We start from the raw sequence: 19,596 nt of genomic DNA, 5'->3' as shown, positions 1-19,596 counted from the left end.
GTGCAGATTCTTTTTGAGTCCTATATCCACAAAGCAAGCTATATTGTTAAGGATAAAATTTTGAAAAACATGAATACAACTTTGCTTTAGCGTATGCACATCCACGTCTATCTTGGTTTTAGCAACGGTAAAAATCAGTACAGGTAATAATAACTGTATGATGGCAGTGAATATCAATAACAAAACAATGAAACTGGCAATAGAAAACATTCAACAACGAATATTTATTATATTTTCAAGCTAAGTTAATGATTAAAGAAACCAATGTATGCAGGTGAACACTTTTTCAAAGAACCTTGATTTATTTATTACTTTCAAAAGAAACTGATTTAAGAAAACATGGTATTCATTATAATATGCGCTGGTAGAGAATGAGTGAACGCTTAAGTGAAATGAGAACAAGAAGTGGAACAGACAATTACATAGTGCAGCTCATTTCAGGTTAACCATATGTTACAAAAAGTTAATGTTTCTATGAGTTACCTGATCTCATGAGGAAATGTGTAGTACAATTATGTAACCGTCCAACTTAAATATGACAAAGTTAAGGTCGCAAAACGTTTTGAGGGCAATAACGTTATCTCATCTTTAAAGAACTTCTGCTGCAATAGGTGTTACAAGTTTCCTTTGTCTCTTTCGCCATCTTGTGTGTCACCCAATTCTGGAGTATTTCCCCTGCCCTTTGGACACTAGGTGAAACACAATAAAGAAGTAGCAATTACAATACTCTGGTCTAGTTTTTTTTTTTTTTTTGAAACTAAAATATATGACATTGTTGTTTCTTTTTTCTCTGTTAATGTAGTGTTTTATTATAATAATGTTTACATCTTTTGCACTTTTTTAAATAGATATATTATAGTAATGGTTCCATTTTTTGCACTTTTTTAAATAGAATGGTTAGCAAGTTTCTCTACATGGTTGAGTGAGGCTATGAGAGTACTCATTTTCTTACAATTTCTAAAGATGTTATTGGTGAATACATTTTGTTACGTTTTTCAAAATGACTATGGGAGTACACGTTTAACTACATTTTCAAAGAGGCAAAGGTGTATACTTGTAATTCAAGTTTTCAAAGAGGCCATATTAGTATACATTTGGTTACATTGTCAAAAAAGTTATGAGAGTACATATTTTGCAGATTGTTGTGCACACAGGATAATAAATTGGTCCTGGTCACCGAACACTAACAGTTTGTTAGAGGGAACAAAATATAACTAACTCTGTAGATAATTTAGATAGAGATACTAGTATAAACTGTCGTAATTTTACTACAGTTTGTAACAATAGCTTTGTAAAACAATTGTCTGAAAATAATAAATAAATTGAATGAAAGTCACAAGCTTTCAGAAATATGATTAACATAAGATTTCCACGTGAAAATCTGACAGTGACTGAGTAGGGATTATGTTCTGGTGACCTATGCTATTACCATAATCGCTAATTTTATCAGCAATTATAATGAAGTTTTATATGTTGACATCTTTGAGATTGAGCAGTATGGCTCAATAGCATCAGTGTGTGCCGAACTCTTTGATTCACTTTCAGTTGTCTGAAAGCTGATTTCCATTAGCTAATTCAACGGTATCCAGAGCATTACCCCTACGTGGTAAATGTCAGAAAGTGGAGATCTGATTTTATTGACTTCTACATACAACGTCTGTGTACGCAAAGCGGATATGGTGTGGACAAAGCTATGTGATCATGAAAAAACACACTTTCTTTTGCCATGTTAGTAAAGCATACAATATAAGTCACAATGCTTTTCTGTTTATTGTAAGGGCGTAGGCTGAACATAAATGACATAATTATAACCTTTCATGATTCACATGATACGCAGTTATCAACGAATGAACTTCAACCTCAAAAGTTCAAAATAGTCACTGAAACATGAAATATAGGTCTATAAACCTTGTGCCACAAAAGTGAAGTACTTGTCAAGTCGAATGTTCCCACGAACTTTCAGGATTCATGGTGGATAATATGCATATAACATGAATAGTCTCGTGTGAACATCAAACATAAATACTATGGGATCAAATGATCTATTATTGAAATAGTGGAAGAATGCTTTTCAGAATGCACTCCTACATCAAGTTTCATGATGATAGATTGGGTAGTATGTACAAAGCATGCAAACAAAATATAGGTTCTGAAATAAATTTAACCCTTAACCTAATCCAACAAAATGTGAAGTAAAGGCCAAAGTTACCCTTATGCACAAGAGTGTTAATAACAGATATCTATATAACTATGTAATGTAATGATTCAAGCGTGAAAAATTGAAAATTAAATAGCCCAATGTTAATCAAGCGCTAGCTATTAATCAAAGTGACCTAATTTTGTGATTTTGATGTAACGCCTATCAAACAGCACTACCCCGACAAGTTTCATAATTCCAGGTGTTTATTAAGGATATCAAATATTTAATTTAAAAATGTTTGGCTGTTAAAGTTTGTCTTTGATATTAAGTATTCAATGACACAATGTTCAAGCATTTGTGTCAAAAATGTATATGGCGCCAGAACAACTAGTAGAGGAAGAACCCCGGAAAACCCCGGTAAAGAACCACCGAACCCACGCGGGCATAGGTAAGATTGGCACAGATGGAAGCTTTAGACCACTCTGCCACCAATCGAACCATCATACATTGTAATCTGGCCAAAAGTTTATGGTCAGGTGCTAATATAAATATTTTTCTTGTGAATGTTTCGGCTAAAACTCCATATTGAGATATACATATGAATTTCATTGTGTCCTTGATGATATGTCAGTATTTTAGATACCTCTTTCGCGATTGTATATCGAAGGTTTAGGCATGAAATGTTTGTTGCAGCTATGTAACTGTTTCATATATTGATAATGGTTTATATTTACTGATATATCGATTGTGATCTCTATGATATTATACGTGTTTTCTCAAGGTCATTTTCAAGGCGTGATCAAGTCTTTTGAGATGAAATTATGATGTGATTATCGATGCATTTTGTACATCTTAAATTCGGCTCATTATGATATTGCAATGCCTACGCATCTTTCAGTAAATAACTTTGTACCAATTGGAAAGAATTGTATGAAACTGACCATATCTATATCGCATTTAGAGTGTGTGTCGATTATCATAGACATGCCCCATGACACATGATTAAGATACCAGCAAGGCGAGGGAAATGTAATTATGTGAATTCTAAATTGCTGGAGGACAGCTTCTGTTCTGCCGGGAATTTATTTTGCTGAAACTTTGATCACTTATATATCATAACTAGAGAGAATGTCACATACCGTAGCCATGTATTCATGGTCACGCCCTCTGCTCCCAAAGTTGAGGTGAGCGAAAAGAGAAGTCAGTAGACTGCTTCTTTATCCAGATTGTAATTTTTAAAACAATTTATTTTGATGACAGTTTACCGAGCTCAACACCGTATCATTCAGTTGGTATGTGTATGGCTCAACGTTCAACGTCACCGGTAGGACAAGGGACATGATATATGCATGTAATGTGATTTGTGTTATTCTTACTTTATACTTCTAGTCGCAAGGCTATGTCGCATCTATTACTTTGGTGCCATCTTTAATAGTAAAACTGTACACTTTAACTGATTATTTTTACATGATTTTACTATGAACCTATGTGATACTGATTTGCGATTTCAGGTTTTTATGAATGTGTGCTTTAAACGCCTTTGTCGCGAAATTTTCATGAACTTTACATAAGTTCAATATGACACTTTGATACCAAAGATGCCCTCGCATTAACGTATTTGTAAAATAGGCCTAGATTATGAAGGGTGATCCAACGTCTAAGAATTTCATAGAATGTGCGACATGACACATACAGTGTCATATATTATTCATTTATCGTATGCACTGCATAAACTTGGTGAGTGACATCATTTTTGATTCCATAACAGCAAGATCAACAGTTGGGCAAATAGACAAACAGTCCAGGAATAATTCTAGTACGTTTTTCTTCTAATGACGTCCGAAACAGCCACTCAGCCTCCATTGGAATCAGGTATAAAATATATTGTTCATATCTCCCCAAACTTTTAACGATGTATTCTAGAAACAATGTCTGACGATACATGCACATGAATATCTCTTGATTTTAATGACATTAGGGTGAGGAATATATTTGTAATATCTTATCCAAAACCACATCATTTTCCAAACGTTCGAGTAATGTCCCATGTGACATGTTCTAGTAATGTTATTTATTAAAGCCTCAGTAAAACAAATTGATACTTTGCATCAACTAGATGGAAATTTATTTCAGTCCTTTTTTTAATAAAATTATCAATGTCAAGTTATGCATCTTTGCAGAACTTAAAATTATTTGCTAAGGGAGAAGCTATGAATTTTGTCTTATGACAGACTTTTGCTGCTACCTCAACATACTTTATTTTGTCAGCTAATATAATGAACAGAACAAATTATATATGTCCATAAATCATAACAACAATATTCTTTTTATCTATCGGGGAGCCAAAAGTATTATATTTGAAAAGAATCAAAGCCCCCCTCCCGCCCTCCCTTTTGAAAATGAAATGTGCTGTTCCTAAGGTTAACGAGGATAGGATAAATAGCAAAAAAAATAACCGAACGTAATTTAAAGTGTAAATGGTTATTAGACTTTAATATTAGCTTAATGTAAGTATAAGGAGCCATCTCATGTCTACTTCCGGTCTATATTTTCATGTCCGTTATCAAGTGATGCATTTTATGAAAGATGTGTGTTGCTTACGAAAGCTAGATTATGTCGCCTAATTGTCAGCGTATATTGCAATTACTTAATGTTTGTGTTTGTCTTGATATGGCTCAGTACAGATGTTATTCTAAGTCATGTAGGTAGGGGTGGAATTAGCTAAATTTTCAATCGTGGAGTAAGGATGCGACTATCGAGATTGTAGTTCAGACAATGGACACTTAATTGGATCTCCTTTTTAATGTGCAATAATTATTCCAACCTGTGAGAGCAACATACACCGTATTCTTTTCCTGTGCCAAATGTTATAGACCAGTGATGTATATGTATCAGAGAGAGAAAACGTTTCCCAGACTTTCAGCATCTCATCTCATTATCTCACTGCTTTTCTTTATTTTCGCAAAGACTTCAAAAATGCTTTATATATGGTTTGATTTTCCCTGGTGGGGTGAGTAAAATTGGATGCTCTGTAATTTTTAAATCTAAATCAGAATGGACTACTACCAGAAGCATTCTTATAAATGCATATTTCAATTTGGCCATAGTGGATATCGAGGACACTTTGTTTGCATACTGCATTAATGAACATGCATGACCTCTGTTAAAAAGAATCAGATCTCACAGAACTTTCTGAATTTCACATATCATATATACTTCCTTGCAAGTCGCATCAAACTATACACTACGCATTCACATATATGTCGTTCCTTGACGAAATGACCAGTTGAGTGTGCGTGTGTTATATGACGCAATCAAAATAATGAACAACATAGACATGGATACTTTTTTGAAGATATTACGAAAATATTCCTCATATCCAATATAGAATAGACATGCATAAAATACATAATACTTTCTTTCAGAAAGAGAACACTGATTAAGTTAAGAATAATAGTGCATTGTACAGAGATGTAATGACTCTCAGTGGATTAATATGCTGGCGGATAAGTTTGTGACTCTATCATAAACAATGCCACATGTCCTATGATAAATTCAGTATTTTACTTGGTAACCAGTTTAAATGGATTTCAAGTTTGCCATAAACCAAAACGAAATGTGGAAAAAATGTGTCATGTGCCAAATGCACGAAATTGTATATATAAGTTTTCACAACAAAATGAAATATGACACACAAAAAATGAATTTGCATTACGTTCCATTCACAAGAAAACAAAACCTCAATCCACCAGTCTAGCTGGCATCAACATAGAGGGTAAAGTTAGTATTTAGGTTATTTTCTCTGTACATTTTTGGTGGAGTAAAGTCATGCGATTGCTTATGGAAACAATTTATAATCTGTATTACATTTTCCAGTGATATATGCACATCTTTATGTCAATCCCAGTGATACTAGGTTAGGATTTCTTTCGTTTTAGATAATTCTCTATGACTTTACTACTTTAATTTTGTGTTTCAAATAAATGTAACAATCTACAGCTTAGTACCTGATGAGTAGATATTTACCGTTTTATGGTTTACAATCCAGCCATACGTACTTTTACGACTGTTCTTAAACTAGGTAAAAGAAAATAGTGAAGACCAACAAGTTTTGCAAAATTCAACAAATAATTTACTTCCTAGAATACGCAGTGAACAGTGTAAAGCGAATTTGTGGTATTGCTAATTAAATCCCGAATAATCCTAGAATTTCTATATCAAGTCCCAAATTTTAAAATTCTGAATAAACGTTTGTAGTGATATTCAAATATAAATCAATAGCGTTAAGTGTTGATGCGTCTGTATTGGAATTTATTGTAGTGATGTGCCAAACATAAATCTTTAGTTGAATTTCTCTCTGAATCTTAGTTTCTATTTCCCAAACTAATAGTTTTGAGTACGTTGCATTTCCTGAAAAACATCACTTGAATTAAATAATTTGAGTAAATAAATTCCAACCGAAATGAAGTACTTGACACAACAATAAAAGCTGATTCTGTTCATAGATAAAAAAATGGATAATTTTTAGAAAAATATGATTATATGGTCGTCGATTTCACCTCAAATCACAACATTTTCTCAACAAAACTGTTAACTAATGGACCATTCTATTTTGGAAAACTCAAAACTTTTACAAGATAAAAAGTAGTCATAATTAGAAAGTCTATTACGAAAAGTATAATAAACAACACGGTAAGCACAATGTCCTTGACTTAGGCAAAGATAATACTCAAGTTCAAATTACAATTAGCCGTAGCATATAATGAAATAAAAAACAAACAAATAATGCAAATTACATAAAATGCAGTTAAAACAACTCCGCTACCATAGGAAAAGAAGGATTTATGCAATAAAAGCTTTATTTTCAACTATTAATCACACGTACATGTGAAAAAAAATTACACGAAATGAAATCTTATTAATGATAAAAAGTACAATGAACTTATATTCAAGTGAACGTGCATTGATATTACATTGTCCTTTTCCATGACGTGACTGATGTCAATATTTTATTCTTGTTACATCATTCTCCATCATAATAATCTTAATAACCTTAATACTATTTATTTTTGTTTTTCATTTGATTTTGTTTTCTATCTTGCGAATAAAAGTAAGGTAGCTGTGATCACTAAATACAATAATAGGAGAAGGAGCTGAACTAATATCCACTTCAAAGTGTTGCAAAGCCAGTATCAAAGCCATACATTCCTTCTTGATTGTAAAGTAATTTTTCCGGTGACTCAACAGACATCAGTTAGTTTGTACCGATAGACACAGGGAATTCAAATATCCTTGTCCTTAACATATATACGTTTACCACGGTCATGTCCCACAATACATTCTATAAATGTAACACAAGCACGGGTAAATCACCTTTGGATAAATTAACTGTCAAATATGCATCTGTGAGTCTGTCAAGGAATTCCAAATTCTCTCTAAGTGATATTTTCTGGTGTAGTTGTCGATGATGACATCATTGCTTTAAGCTACACATTTATCTAGATCAGATGTATCCATGTTCGTTGAACGTTGAAACGTACAAGGTGAACATTTTGTCCCAAACGGCATCACTTATTGTTGATAAAGTCCGTCTGGAGTTACGAATACCGAAATTTCCTTTGCCCAGTTCGTCAGTCGAATTTTCCAGAATCCTTTAAGAAAGTCCAATGTGCTTTTACAATTTTATGAATGCAGGCAATATAAATGAATATATTTTAGTTACACGACTCACTTTTCTATATTATATGCACGTGCGGAAGGTATTATCTGGTTTCTGTACAAGTAAACACGGTGAACTCGAATCACTTTTACATGGTTCTGTGAAATCATTCTTCAGCAAATGCGGAATTTCTATTTTCTGACATACCTGTTTGGGTTTGTTCATCATGTAGGGATGCTGTTTAACAGGCGTGAAATTCACAGTTTGAAAATTATGTCAGAGCCTAACTGTTCCTATATGAACATCAGGAAACAACTGCTCATATTTAAGTAAAGCAGTTTTAGTTCATTTTGTTCTTGGTGCTGCATTTGGAACTGACCTGTCTTTATTGCGTACTTTTTAAAACAAACAACTTAAATCAAGAACAAATAATGTATCCCAGTTTCTTGCAGTATGGGCACGTAGAAATAGGTAAGGATTTTTGATCAGTCTGATCAAACTTTGGATTCTTATTAGTTTTACCAGACTGAAATTTGGAAGTAGTTGCTTGCGACTAGTTTGGCTTCTTAATAACCATCTGGTGAGATGAATACAATTTCACAAATTACACTTTGTGGGCCAAGGAATATTCGTCAGCTATATCTATCTATCATCAAGGTACATTTTGCAGTCAGTATGGACACAGTTCATGAACTCTTCGACTAATATTAGTTAATTGTCATAATCTTTCTCAATCATATAGAAGTCGACCAACTGTCAAAATGTTGCGCTTTTCCCCCATGCAAATTCGAACCAAACCACACGCAGTTCCAATAAGAAGGGTCAGTATCCTTCATATCGGCCCTCTTTTGTCTGTCAGGAAAATGCATCCGTTCTTGCGGAATTAGACTTGTGTAATGAAATTCTTGTCTACTCTGGACACTATATCTCAAGGTCTTACGTAGAACCAAACGCAAGTGCTGAAGTGGTACTTTGGAAGGACCGATCTGTTGCGTCAACTGAGATCTAACTTCTTCTTACCCTGAAAGACTGGAAAGATGGCACTATCTTCCAGATTTCATTGGACTGCTCTATCATCATTACAAATTATGAATCCACATCAAATATATGCTGCAAGCAATGGTCTTAAATTAAACAACAGAAGAAAGAGAAACCAACAAGTTTAGTAAAACAATACAACTAATTTAATTCTCCAAGTTGTAAAATGCAAATTTCAGAACTTACAATATTATGAATTAAATCCTAAATCATCCATAAAAAGATATGATAAATGGCCAAAAGCATTAGATCAAGGAAAAATGGTAAGCACTATTATGGTTGACTTTTGTAATGCTTTGATCTTGTAGACCATGAAATTTTGTAAAAATAAAATTCAATCAGTGCCGTGAAAACTCCCTAAACTGGTTTGCTTCTTACTTAACTGATAGAGTGCAAAAAGTATCTTTAAATGGCCAACTTTCTCAAAGTATAAATATTAATTGTGGAGTACAACAGGGCTATATCCTTGGACCTTTGTTACTCATTTTGTTTTTCAATGATTTACCTTTAAGACCGCTACGGTGGCTTAGTAGCTAGAGCATCTGCCTCAGATGCGAGAGGTTGTGGGTTCGATTCCCGGCTGAGTCATACCAAAGATTAAAAATGGTACTAACAGCTGCCCTTCTTGACACTCAGCATTAAGAGGTTAGTATTAGCACTGGTCGGCCTGGTGTCAGGATAATGTGACTGGGTTGGACATCATGCCACATAGCTGCAGCATGATGCCCCAGTGCTAGACATCACTATAAACTGCCACACTGCAGACATTGTAGCAGTATGACTGAAAAATTGTTAAAGCTATGATAAAAATCAAAATCACACACCTCTTATGATAGAACTTCAATTTCTTCCACTGACCTCTATGCAGATGATACTACACTGATGGGTAAAACCAAAATGGTACTTGAAAGTAATTTACAAGCTGTTATAATTAATTTTCAGGTATGGTGCAAGGAAAATAGTATGATCATAAGTACAGAAAACACAAAATCTCTACCAGTTACAACACAACAAAAACGAGCAAGGCTAGATAGCGACGTACTCCAGGTTCTATTTGACAATGTGAGCCTTAATATGACCTCTCATGATAAAATTCTTGGTGTATTCGTAGATAACAATCTTACTTGGTCTATTCACATTAAACACATTTCAGAAAAGGTTAATTCTTATCTTTGGCTGCAGAGGAAAATCAAAATGTACATTCCTCTTCAGCATAGGGTCATCTTTTATAAAAGTTATATTCAGCCATATCTGGACTACTGTAATGCAATTTGGGATAATACTTCTAATTCAAATATAACAAAACTTTTAAGATTCCAAAAGAGGGCTTGCCATTTAATTCTAGATCAAAGTTTGGACAATTTTCAGGATGCAATGAATAATATAAAGATTTTAACAATACATGACAGAAGATTTCTTAGAAAGGCCAAATTGATGTATAAAGTATCCAGAAAATCCATTCCTGTCTATCTAAGCAATATCTTTTACCAAAGAGATACTGATGGTACTCCAAATTTAAGGTCCATAAGAAGAAAAAATTATATCAAGGCCAAAGAAGGAATTGTTTAAAAAAAAGTTTTCAATATACTGGTCCACTGGTATGGAACAACACTCCCAGTGGCATAAGGCAGGCTCCTAGCATTTCATCTTTTCATAATCAATGTCTCAAATGGATGAAATCTTTAGACAATTAAGCAGTTCTAGTAAAATATATGTCGCCTGCTTTTCTGTAATTTTTCGTCATTTTCACAGTTGAATTTTTCAATGCATGATGTTATTTTATATTTTATACATGTTTATGTGTTCACAGATACCTGTGCATATGTTCCAGGCTTGCTACTTTGATTTTTAGAATCACTTAATTATTTAGTGTCAAGCCAGATTTTGTCATATCATGTTGTATATACAGTATATATTGTACATAACAGATAGAAGGCCTCAAGGTAGATTAGTTCCATAACTGAGTTACCTTCTCTAAAAATATTCTTTATTATTATTATTATTATTATTATTATGATTATTTCTCTGATATTATTAGCAGATGAGTTATGATTGGCCAAGATATGACATCTTTAGATGACATTGGTCTGATCTATAATTTTATGGTATCCATGCACAGACTGGGATTCCATTTGACCATAAATATATGGTCCCTGCATACAGAGGCAGGTGTTGTCATAAATATATGACTCCTGCACTAGCAGGGTTAGGATTTAATAGGGTTTGGAGAAGTTAAATTCTAAGTAGACTATTGTATACAAGAGACTTTTAGAGATTCCTTTATACTTATGATATTGTTTAAAGATGCCAGATCAGCATATCTATTAGATTTGGTTTATTAGATAAGGGTGTATCCTATTTCATCTTCATACATGAAGGTATAGTACATGGAATAAAGAAAAATGTAAATGTCAAGAATAGAATAGTAAACTCTCCCATGTGTGGAATGAAACACAATCCTTTCTGCCTTGTCATTGAATAGGAAACTGTTGAGTGCTGATTCCTAGTTGGTTCTAAATGAAAATGTTGCAAACTGACCCTCATTAGGGCAACAACAACTTTTTTTGCATATAAACATATGATACCATGTTGGTACTAAATGAAAAAGGTGTCCATTCAATATCGCTGCCATCTTGACAGTATTGTTGACCCAAAATCGATGGTCATATGGACATGAGGTTTTCACGAAAAGACTTATCATGATGTCTTCTTGATCCTAAATGTAAATGGTGCCAATCTGACATCCATTATGGGCTGCAAAGTAGCCAGTTGAGAATTTTGTTATCACTAAAGAATATCTGATGACTTTCAACATTCAGCAGTTAAAATGAAGAAATGGCCTTGGATTTAATTCCTAGTGTGTCAGTCTGCTCAAAGAACTTTTGTTCTACATTTAATTATTTTGTAGAAAGTTTTATTTTGTACATGAATAACAATGCGTCTATTTGAAGTTAATTTGAATCCTTGCTTCTTTCTCCAGGACATGGAAGTCAAACGAACAAAGGCACAGGTCCACCTCCTACCCAGGAACAGCAATCTACATCCCACTACCAGCCTCAAGAGCTCACTTCATTTTTCCCAGGTCAGGCAGCACAGCTACAAACAAGTCAGATGAAATTACGGCCAAGACAAGCTACACTTCAGACCAGTCAGGTGAGTCAAGCTCATCACAGGTTAGCTAACTACAACAAATTTCGGTAGCTGCATCCAAATCAAGCACAGCTGCAGCAGCAATAACAACAACTACACCAGTTCATTTATTATTTTCAGCCATGGTGCCATCCCCACCATCCCAGCCCATATAGGATGTTTACAAGAGTTATAATCTCATCTCCATGCTCCCTTAGACCTTGACAAATTAGTATGGTCAGATTTAGATGACCAGTGGTCATATTGCAAAGATAACTTCCATCGATAGTCAGCTTTTACAAGTCAGCAATAAAACAGTCATGTTTATCAGCCCAGTATGGTCAATACCAGATGACCAGCAGGTACTATATTTGGTCCTTTAACCTTAATCAGCCTCCCCAACCCTCTCAATCTCATGTTTCATCTGATAGTGGAATGCATTCTTGTCAAGTGTATTGACTCGCACCTTGTGAGACATGACTCTTTTTGTGTGAACTTTATGATAATGTATAAAGTGAAAACATATTGGACTGTTTGAGTGACTGCATTTTGTATAAAATTTTGATTACATATTTAAATGACCTTTATAGTACATTTATTTACATTTTATCTTTTATATATAATTTCTCAGTTTTGTTTTTATTTGGAAGGATTTATCTTCCTAAAGTTTTTTTGCAATTCTTTATAGTTATATTTTAGAACTGAAGTTTTAATAAACATCATATAGTAATGATTGTGTTTACATACTTTTAAACCCTACACATACATAGTTATCTCCCATCTTGATTTCTTTCTCCATTTTTGAATGGCAACAGTAGCAACCAACTCCTGTTTATTTAAATAAGTCTCCATCTTGAACCATAAGGGTTAGGTCCAGGTTCTGGTGACCCATGTTCAGACTGCATGAATAGCAGCTGTAAACAGTCACATATGTCCAGTTAAAATATGAAATGATTCAAAGGAGTGAAAAGAAACAATTTCTTTCTGTTACAGACAAATGCAGGTAACCCTTTAATCCATGCATCTGAAATCAAACTCTGATCATCAGAATGGATAAGAGAATATTTTTGTGGATTATAATTAGATTTTTGTTCAAGAATGAGCATAATCTAGGTCACATTTTTGGCATCATTGCCGTCAGCACAAAATCTGATAATCACCATTTAAAAGTTAACAGGCACATCAGTGTGGTACAAATTTATTAAAACCTGGCACTTGCTGAAATGGTAGATGAAATAAGAAAATCCATGCACATAAGAATAAATGTTGTGCACTGGAGAGAAAAAAAATCTGTTTCCCCAGCTAAGCAGATTAGATTGCTGGAAAAATTCTAATACAAATATTCGGAAATAATAATCCATTGTTTCCCTTTACACACAATTGTGTGTCAGGGATGCAGGCTGGAGAAAATCGACACACACATTTTGTTGCCGTGTGGGTTTTTTTACGCAAAGGATTCACATAATGCGATCAGGATTTATTTAATATCCACTGCTTTGGATGAGGGATGGCATCGTGTATACTTTGAACATAGGCATAGACTGGTTCTATGCTTTTGTTTGCTCCCTGCGTTGCACACCTATTCGTATAGCAGAGAGCAACGCAGGAAGCATACAAAACAGGGAACCAGACTAGCATAGGCAATGTTATGACGGAGTAGCTTCCCCATATCTCGCAAGCTCTCATGCAGTTTCCATCGAGCTCAGTAAGATGTCGTCTAGATGTTTAACATCAATGCTTGCTGCACTAGAAAGTGATCTCCAGATTAAAACAACATGCACTAAGAATCATTAGCAGAGAAAGTGAAAGAAACAGAACACAAAAGAGTAACTGTGGATCTAACTTCAATGAAAAATGGAGGAAATAATTCCCTTGACTGTAATACATCACATCCATTAGGATTATTGGTGTGACTTCTGATCGCATGATTGCGAAGACTGCAAAAGTAAATAATCCTTTACGAATTTTTAAAAAATCTGCCCTCGTTCTCCACAAGATATCTGGAGAACACATTATAACCCAAGACATTCTTTCACAGCAAAGAAATCACTAAACTTGCCGAGACAACATGTTATTTGGATTACAAAGTCAGAAGGGTTATTGCAGATTTTGGTTAGTTTTTTTTAAAAAACTTTGCTGCAATAAAAGAAAGATCTTAAAGTCAAGTGTAACTTATTAGAAAGAAGATAAATCATTTGCCTCCTCCTTGATTTTTGGATGAATCTGTTGTAGGATGAAGTAAAATTAAACCAATGATAGTACACATACGATAGGCAGTAAATTAACTGCCATTAGGTTAAAAAGATTTATTTGACTTTTTGTATTGGCTTGTATGTAATGTGTTGGTCTATAATATTGCTTCAAAAATATTATAAGGAGACTGTTAAAAGTACGACTTTAAACTAAAAGAAATGAACTAATAAAATTATTCTTTGAATAGCCAGTGCATTTGTTTGTTAATTGTGCATGTTGGTTTATTTGTATGTTTAGAGAGAGAGAGAGAGTGTATGTTGTGCAAGTTGCAACATCCTATTTCAAGCTGAAAAAGTATAGGTCAGATGAAAATTTGTCAATTTGACCCCCCCCCCCCCCATTTCTTATTTTTGACCCCCAGTTCTGACACCAATTTTCTTTTTTTTTTTTACCCCCAGTTTTACATCCCTGGGGGATACTTTGATTTAATCATATTATTTAAATGGAATATGTGGTGATGATACAATTGCTGATTCTACAGTTTTCCAAAATACATCAGTTTTTAATTATTCATTTCTTTCTAGTAACACTCTGAAATTTGGCAATAATTGCTGATTACATGAAGTTGACCAACTTGTTGCTGTTAGTCACTTCTTGTTAATTACTAGTCTGAGCTTTTACCACAAAACTAAGCAAATTTTCACATTTACAGTAATACATTATCACAGAATTGAGATGGTAGGAAAATAGAAGGGACAATTTTATTAAAAATATTGGTACCCATACACTAGAAGAGATAGTAAAGAAGACACAGGATGCGCATAATAGTATATAATCTATACATCAGAATGACAGAGTCATAAATCATCAGTCTCGTCATTGATATATATGATGTTTTTCTCTGACTTGTAATACTGTACAACTTAAACGATGTGTGTGCGAGTGAGAGAAGTATGAACAAGAGAAAATTGCACTTAGTTAAAGCTAAAATAAAATCAACATTTAAAGCTGGAAGCTATCTTTATTGTACAGCAAAAACATTCCAATCTACTGCACACACCTATTTCATGACTATGTTTGCATAATAGTATGCATTTTGGCTGAATTGCAAAAGAAGATGATGATATAGTAATAATAATAACAATGCTTTATTTATAGAGGGTGACTCATTAGTCAGGGAATATTCTCCCTTGAGGTCCTCTTAAGGAGAGTATAACAATGCACATTATATGAAGATAGCAATAATTACAGTTTATTTTGACATGTTTTGTATTAAAATTCTAAATTCCATTATCAATTAGAAGCACATACATGCTCATGATATCTCTTCTTAAATACTAAATTTTCAGCAGATTTTACATGTAGTGGAAGCTTTTTCCACAGAACTGTACCAGAGTGTTGGAAGCTCTTTATAAATTGCTGTTCTTAGTTTTGGTACTAGAAAGTTTCCTTGTGATATTGATCTCAACTGGTATTTTGTTGAAAAAGGCCTGAAGGTACTCTGGTGCAGTTCCATGTAGACATTTATATAAAAGAACTGCCTTGTGAAAATCTATCCTGTCATATATTGTGAACCATTTGAGTTCAGTAAATAATGCTTATGAAGGATGATCAGTAGATGCATCTAAAATTATGTGTGCTGCTCGTTTCTGAAGTTTGTCAATCCTGTCAAGCTCAGATTTAGCAGTTTCCCCATACATTTGACCAATAATCGATTGTTGGAAGAATATATGACTTGTAGTATAGAGTGCAAGTTTCCATAGGTAAATATTTATGTCTTGATTCTGCTGAGTAGGGCAATTTTGGATGACAGTGTTTTGCTAAGCTTATCAATATGGCCATCCCATTGTAAATTATGATCTATGGACACACCTACAAGCTTTTCATATTTGACATTTTCTAATGGAAGATCATTTATTGCAAGAGATAGTTCTGGTTTCCCTGACTTGTGTAGCTTTTGTGATGTCCCCAAAATCATATATTTTGTTTTACCTTCATTAATTACTATCCTGTTTTGTTGTGTCCAGTTTTGAACTCTAATAAACTCTGAGTTTAATCTTGTTTGGATAACTTCAGTATCAGAACTAGATGTATACAAGGTTGCATCATCTGCAAACAAATCTGTATTTGTGGATTGATTATTTAATGGTAGATCATTGATACAGATAAGGAAGAAGAGGGGGCCTAAAACTGAGCCTTGAGGGACTCCTGGATGAATAGTGGAGTTTGAGAGCTAATATTGCCAATGTTTACTTGTTGAGACCTTTGGTTTAGGTATGATCTAAACCAGCTTAAAGAAGGATTATCAGACCTGTAACAGTTCAACTTTTGCAAAAGAATTTCATGCACAACAAGATCAAAGGCTTTCTTGAAGTCAAGGAAAACAATTCCAGTCATATGTCCATTATCCATTTCCTTCAGCCAAAGATCAGTTAATTTAGTAAGTTCTGTTTGGCATGAGTGGTACTTTCTAAATCCTGATTGCGCTTTATGAAATAGTATGTTTCAAAAATTTTACAGATCTGAATGGCTACATCTTTTCAAATAACTTTGACAATACAGGTAGAATTGATATTGGTCTGTATTTCCCTGGATCCTCCTTTTCTCCTTTCTTAAAGACAGGTGTAACCTTTGCACATTTCAGTGTTTCTGGAAAATTACCACTCATTATAATTAAGTTTGTGATATGCGTTAGTGACTTTGTTATTATTGCTGCAGCAATTTTTAAGAATTAGTGGACCAATACCATCCAGTTCAGAGGATTTATTAATATTCACTTTAATTAGCATATCAAAAACATCAGCTTCACTAACATTAGCTATTGAAAAATAAGTATCATCAGGAATTTTAGCTCTTATAAATCATAGAAGAGCATCAAGTTCAATTGGGATGTTAGTCTGGTTCTGAATACTCTTACAGGAGATGCTTATGAAGAAATTGTTGAACATTTTCTCAATGTCTTGTGCAGATGTTACTATATCATCATTTTTCTTAAGTCTTTATTGGGAATACAACTGTTCTTGGGTGGGTTCGGCTTTTTTAGATGCTTCCACATTGTCTTGGTCCTCTTACTTTCATCAATAGCCTGTTTATAGTAGTTCTCTTTTACCTTATCTATTAGTTGCTTAGTTTTATTCCTCCACTTTCTATAGCTTTTCATGTCTTTTTTCTTTTGGATTTTATCTCTTAGGTGTCTAGCCTAATTGATCTTTGATCTTAGGGGTAATCCACTTGGGTGTAGTTTGGTGTTTAACCCTTTTTGTTTTTTAATTGGGGCATGCCTGTCTAAGGCTGCATGGTACATCTGATATCATTTGTCCAAGGCATTGTTGACATCAGCTTTATTGCAGGCTGATTGGAAGGGTTTGCTAACTAAATCATTTAAGAACATTTTCTCATCAAACTGTTTAAAGTCCCTGTATTGTATTTCAATGTGTTGACCATTTTTACATGATTTTGGAACATGTCTGGTTATACAGACTGGGTAGTGGTCACTCAATGCATACACTGGCACATTAATTTCATTTATGTTTTCTGGTTTATTAGTATAGACATGATCAATGATAGTAGCACTCTATTTATTACTCTAGTTGGGGTTTTAATTAATTGAGTAAAGTTATAAGTTTCAAAGTTACTTGTCCATGTTAATGGTGGAGTTTTCATGTAGTCAATGCTAAAATCACCTAATATGTTAGTTTCTAAATCTTGCTTTAGTAATGCTTTTTGAATTTGCACCTCAGATCTATCAATCCAATCAGCTGTGGAACTAGGTGGCCTGTAAACTGAACATAAGAGTATTGGCTTTGATTGGGCAAGGGTTACTTTGATCCAGATACTCTCTACCCCAATAGTCTCAAGATCAACACGTCTGCTATAACTAATGGAACTGTCTACATAGAGAAGAGTATCACCACCCGCCCATGGATTGAACACCTGTATTTGGAGAGCCAAATCATCAGTATCATCAGAAATAAAGGTTTCACATAGACCTAGAATATTGACTGATTTAGTTTGCTGTAATATTAACTTTATCTCATTCAGTTTAGGGAGGATGTGTTGAATATTTAGGTTGATTACTTGCAGACCTCTTTTGAGGAGGCCAAAGACATAACAATTTTGAACAGAGGATTGATTTTCAGACAAGGTAGTATGTAATGTATTGTTTTTATACTTGACAGATTTCTTTCCATCACCTTGATTATTTACATAAACACATGAAGAAGATAACATACAAGATCCATCTGTTGTACCATGACCTTATGTAGTGGATACATGAAAATGTTCAATATGAGACTGATTTACATACCTATAAAAAGACATTGATATATTAGACACTTGAGGAGCCTCAGAGGGAGAAGTAACTTGAACAATATCACATAGTTGTTTACATGTTAACAAGTTGCACTTTTTACGCAAATCAGATAGTGCCTGAAATCTGTTTATAGTATTATAATTATTACGTTGAAATGTATACACAAATTCTAACACATTTTGTTGCTGGATATGTGTTGCATAGGCCTGCACATCATTGCCTTCTACCTATTGTTATGTGTACAACTTTTGCTTATGTCCTAGTTTGTTACAAAGATGGCAACGGATCTGTTTTCCATGTAGACATTGCTGTGTTACATGACTGACGTGCTCTCCACAATACAAGCAGTTTTCTGACTCATGCCTAACCCCTTTTCTGAGTCTTATGTACTAGTCTATATTAATAAGGAGCAAGGCAGTACCTCTGTTGGACAAGTGGATTTGGTCTCGCTGGTGTAATTGTTGGTTCACTTGATTGTCTTTGAAGAAGGTCCTGTATTGTGGAACAAAGAGTATTTGGAAAGTTTCACACAATGTACTTAGGGTATAATTTAGTGGAGTCATACATCCCTTCTTGGCGGTAGACCTGAGATGATTATTTTACACTCTGTGTTTTTGGACATGATGGCTTACAACAAGTTTTCATAATCATCCTCAATGCCCTTTAAAGATTGGCCATTACTGTAATCATTGCTACCAATGAGAAGAATTACAGTATGATATGGTGACATATCCATTTCCAATAGTTCTTCTGTAACAGTATTAATAGTTTCACCTCTGTTTTTTTTTTTACATCAGTTTTATATAATCCTCTTGTTCTTTCTTCTTCGATTATTGATGATCCTATGAGAAGAGACTTGTCTTTAACTATGTTACTGATTTCGACATGTGGGGGATTCAGATGCATTGCTTGGACTTCTTGATTTCCATGACTAGACTGACTGAGAGTTTGGGGACTGCTGTATTTGGTATTTGTATTTAATTTAGCTTCTTGCTGTGGGTAATTGGAGGTTATTTCTTGAGCAGTAACTTTTGTACCTGGATTTGATGTTGAGTGAGACACATGATGGTCAGTGTTTACTGTATGTGCTTTAACTGAGTTTTGGCTCTGCCCATCTAATATCAA

The 19,596-nt window shown here is 34.0% G+C and overlaps 1 protein-coding gene across 1 annotated transcript in view; it reads left to right on the top strand.

Annotated features, from left to right (window-relative positions):
- The first annotated feature begins 9,069 nt into the window (after nt 1-9,069).
- LOC149791455 (uncharacterized) overlaps nt 9,070-19,596 on the top strand; it is an 81,272-nt gene continuing 70,745 nt past the window's right edge. The window contains exons 1-2 of the mRNA XM_089971362.1: nt 9,070-9,100; nt 11,818-11,990. Of these exons, the coding sequence (XP_089827488.1) occupies nt 9,070-9,100; nt 11,818-11,990 (204 nt within the window). The remainder of the gene's footprint in view (nt 9,101-11,817; nt 11,991-19,596) is intronic.

Source organism: Sinohyriopsis cumingii, chromosome 9, assembly GCF_028554795.1.
Source record: "Sinohyriopsis cumingii isolate HCF-2022 chromosome 9, ASM2855479v2, whole genome shotgun sequence".
Lineage (NCBI taxonomy): Eukaryota > Metazoa > Mollusca > Bivalvia > Unionida > Unionidae > Sinohyriopsis > Sinohyriopsis cumingii.
This window is presented reverse-complemented; position numbering and strand designations above follow the sequence as displayed.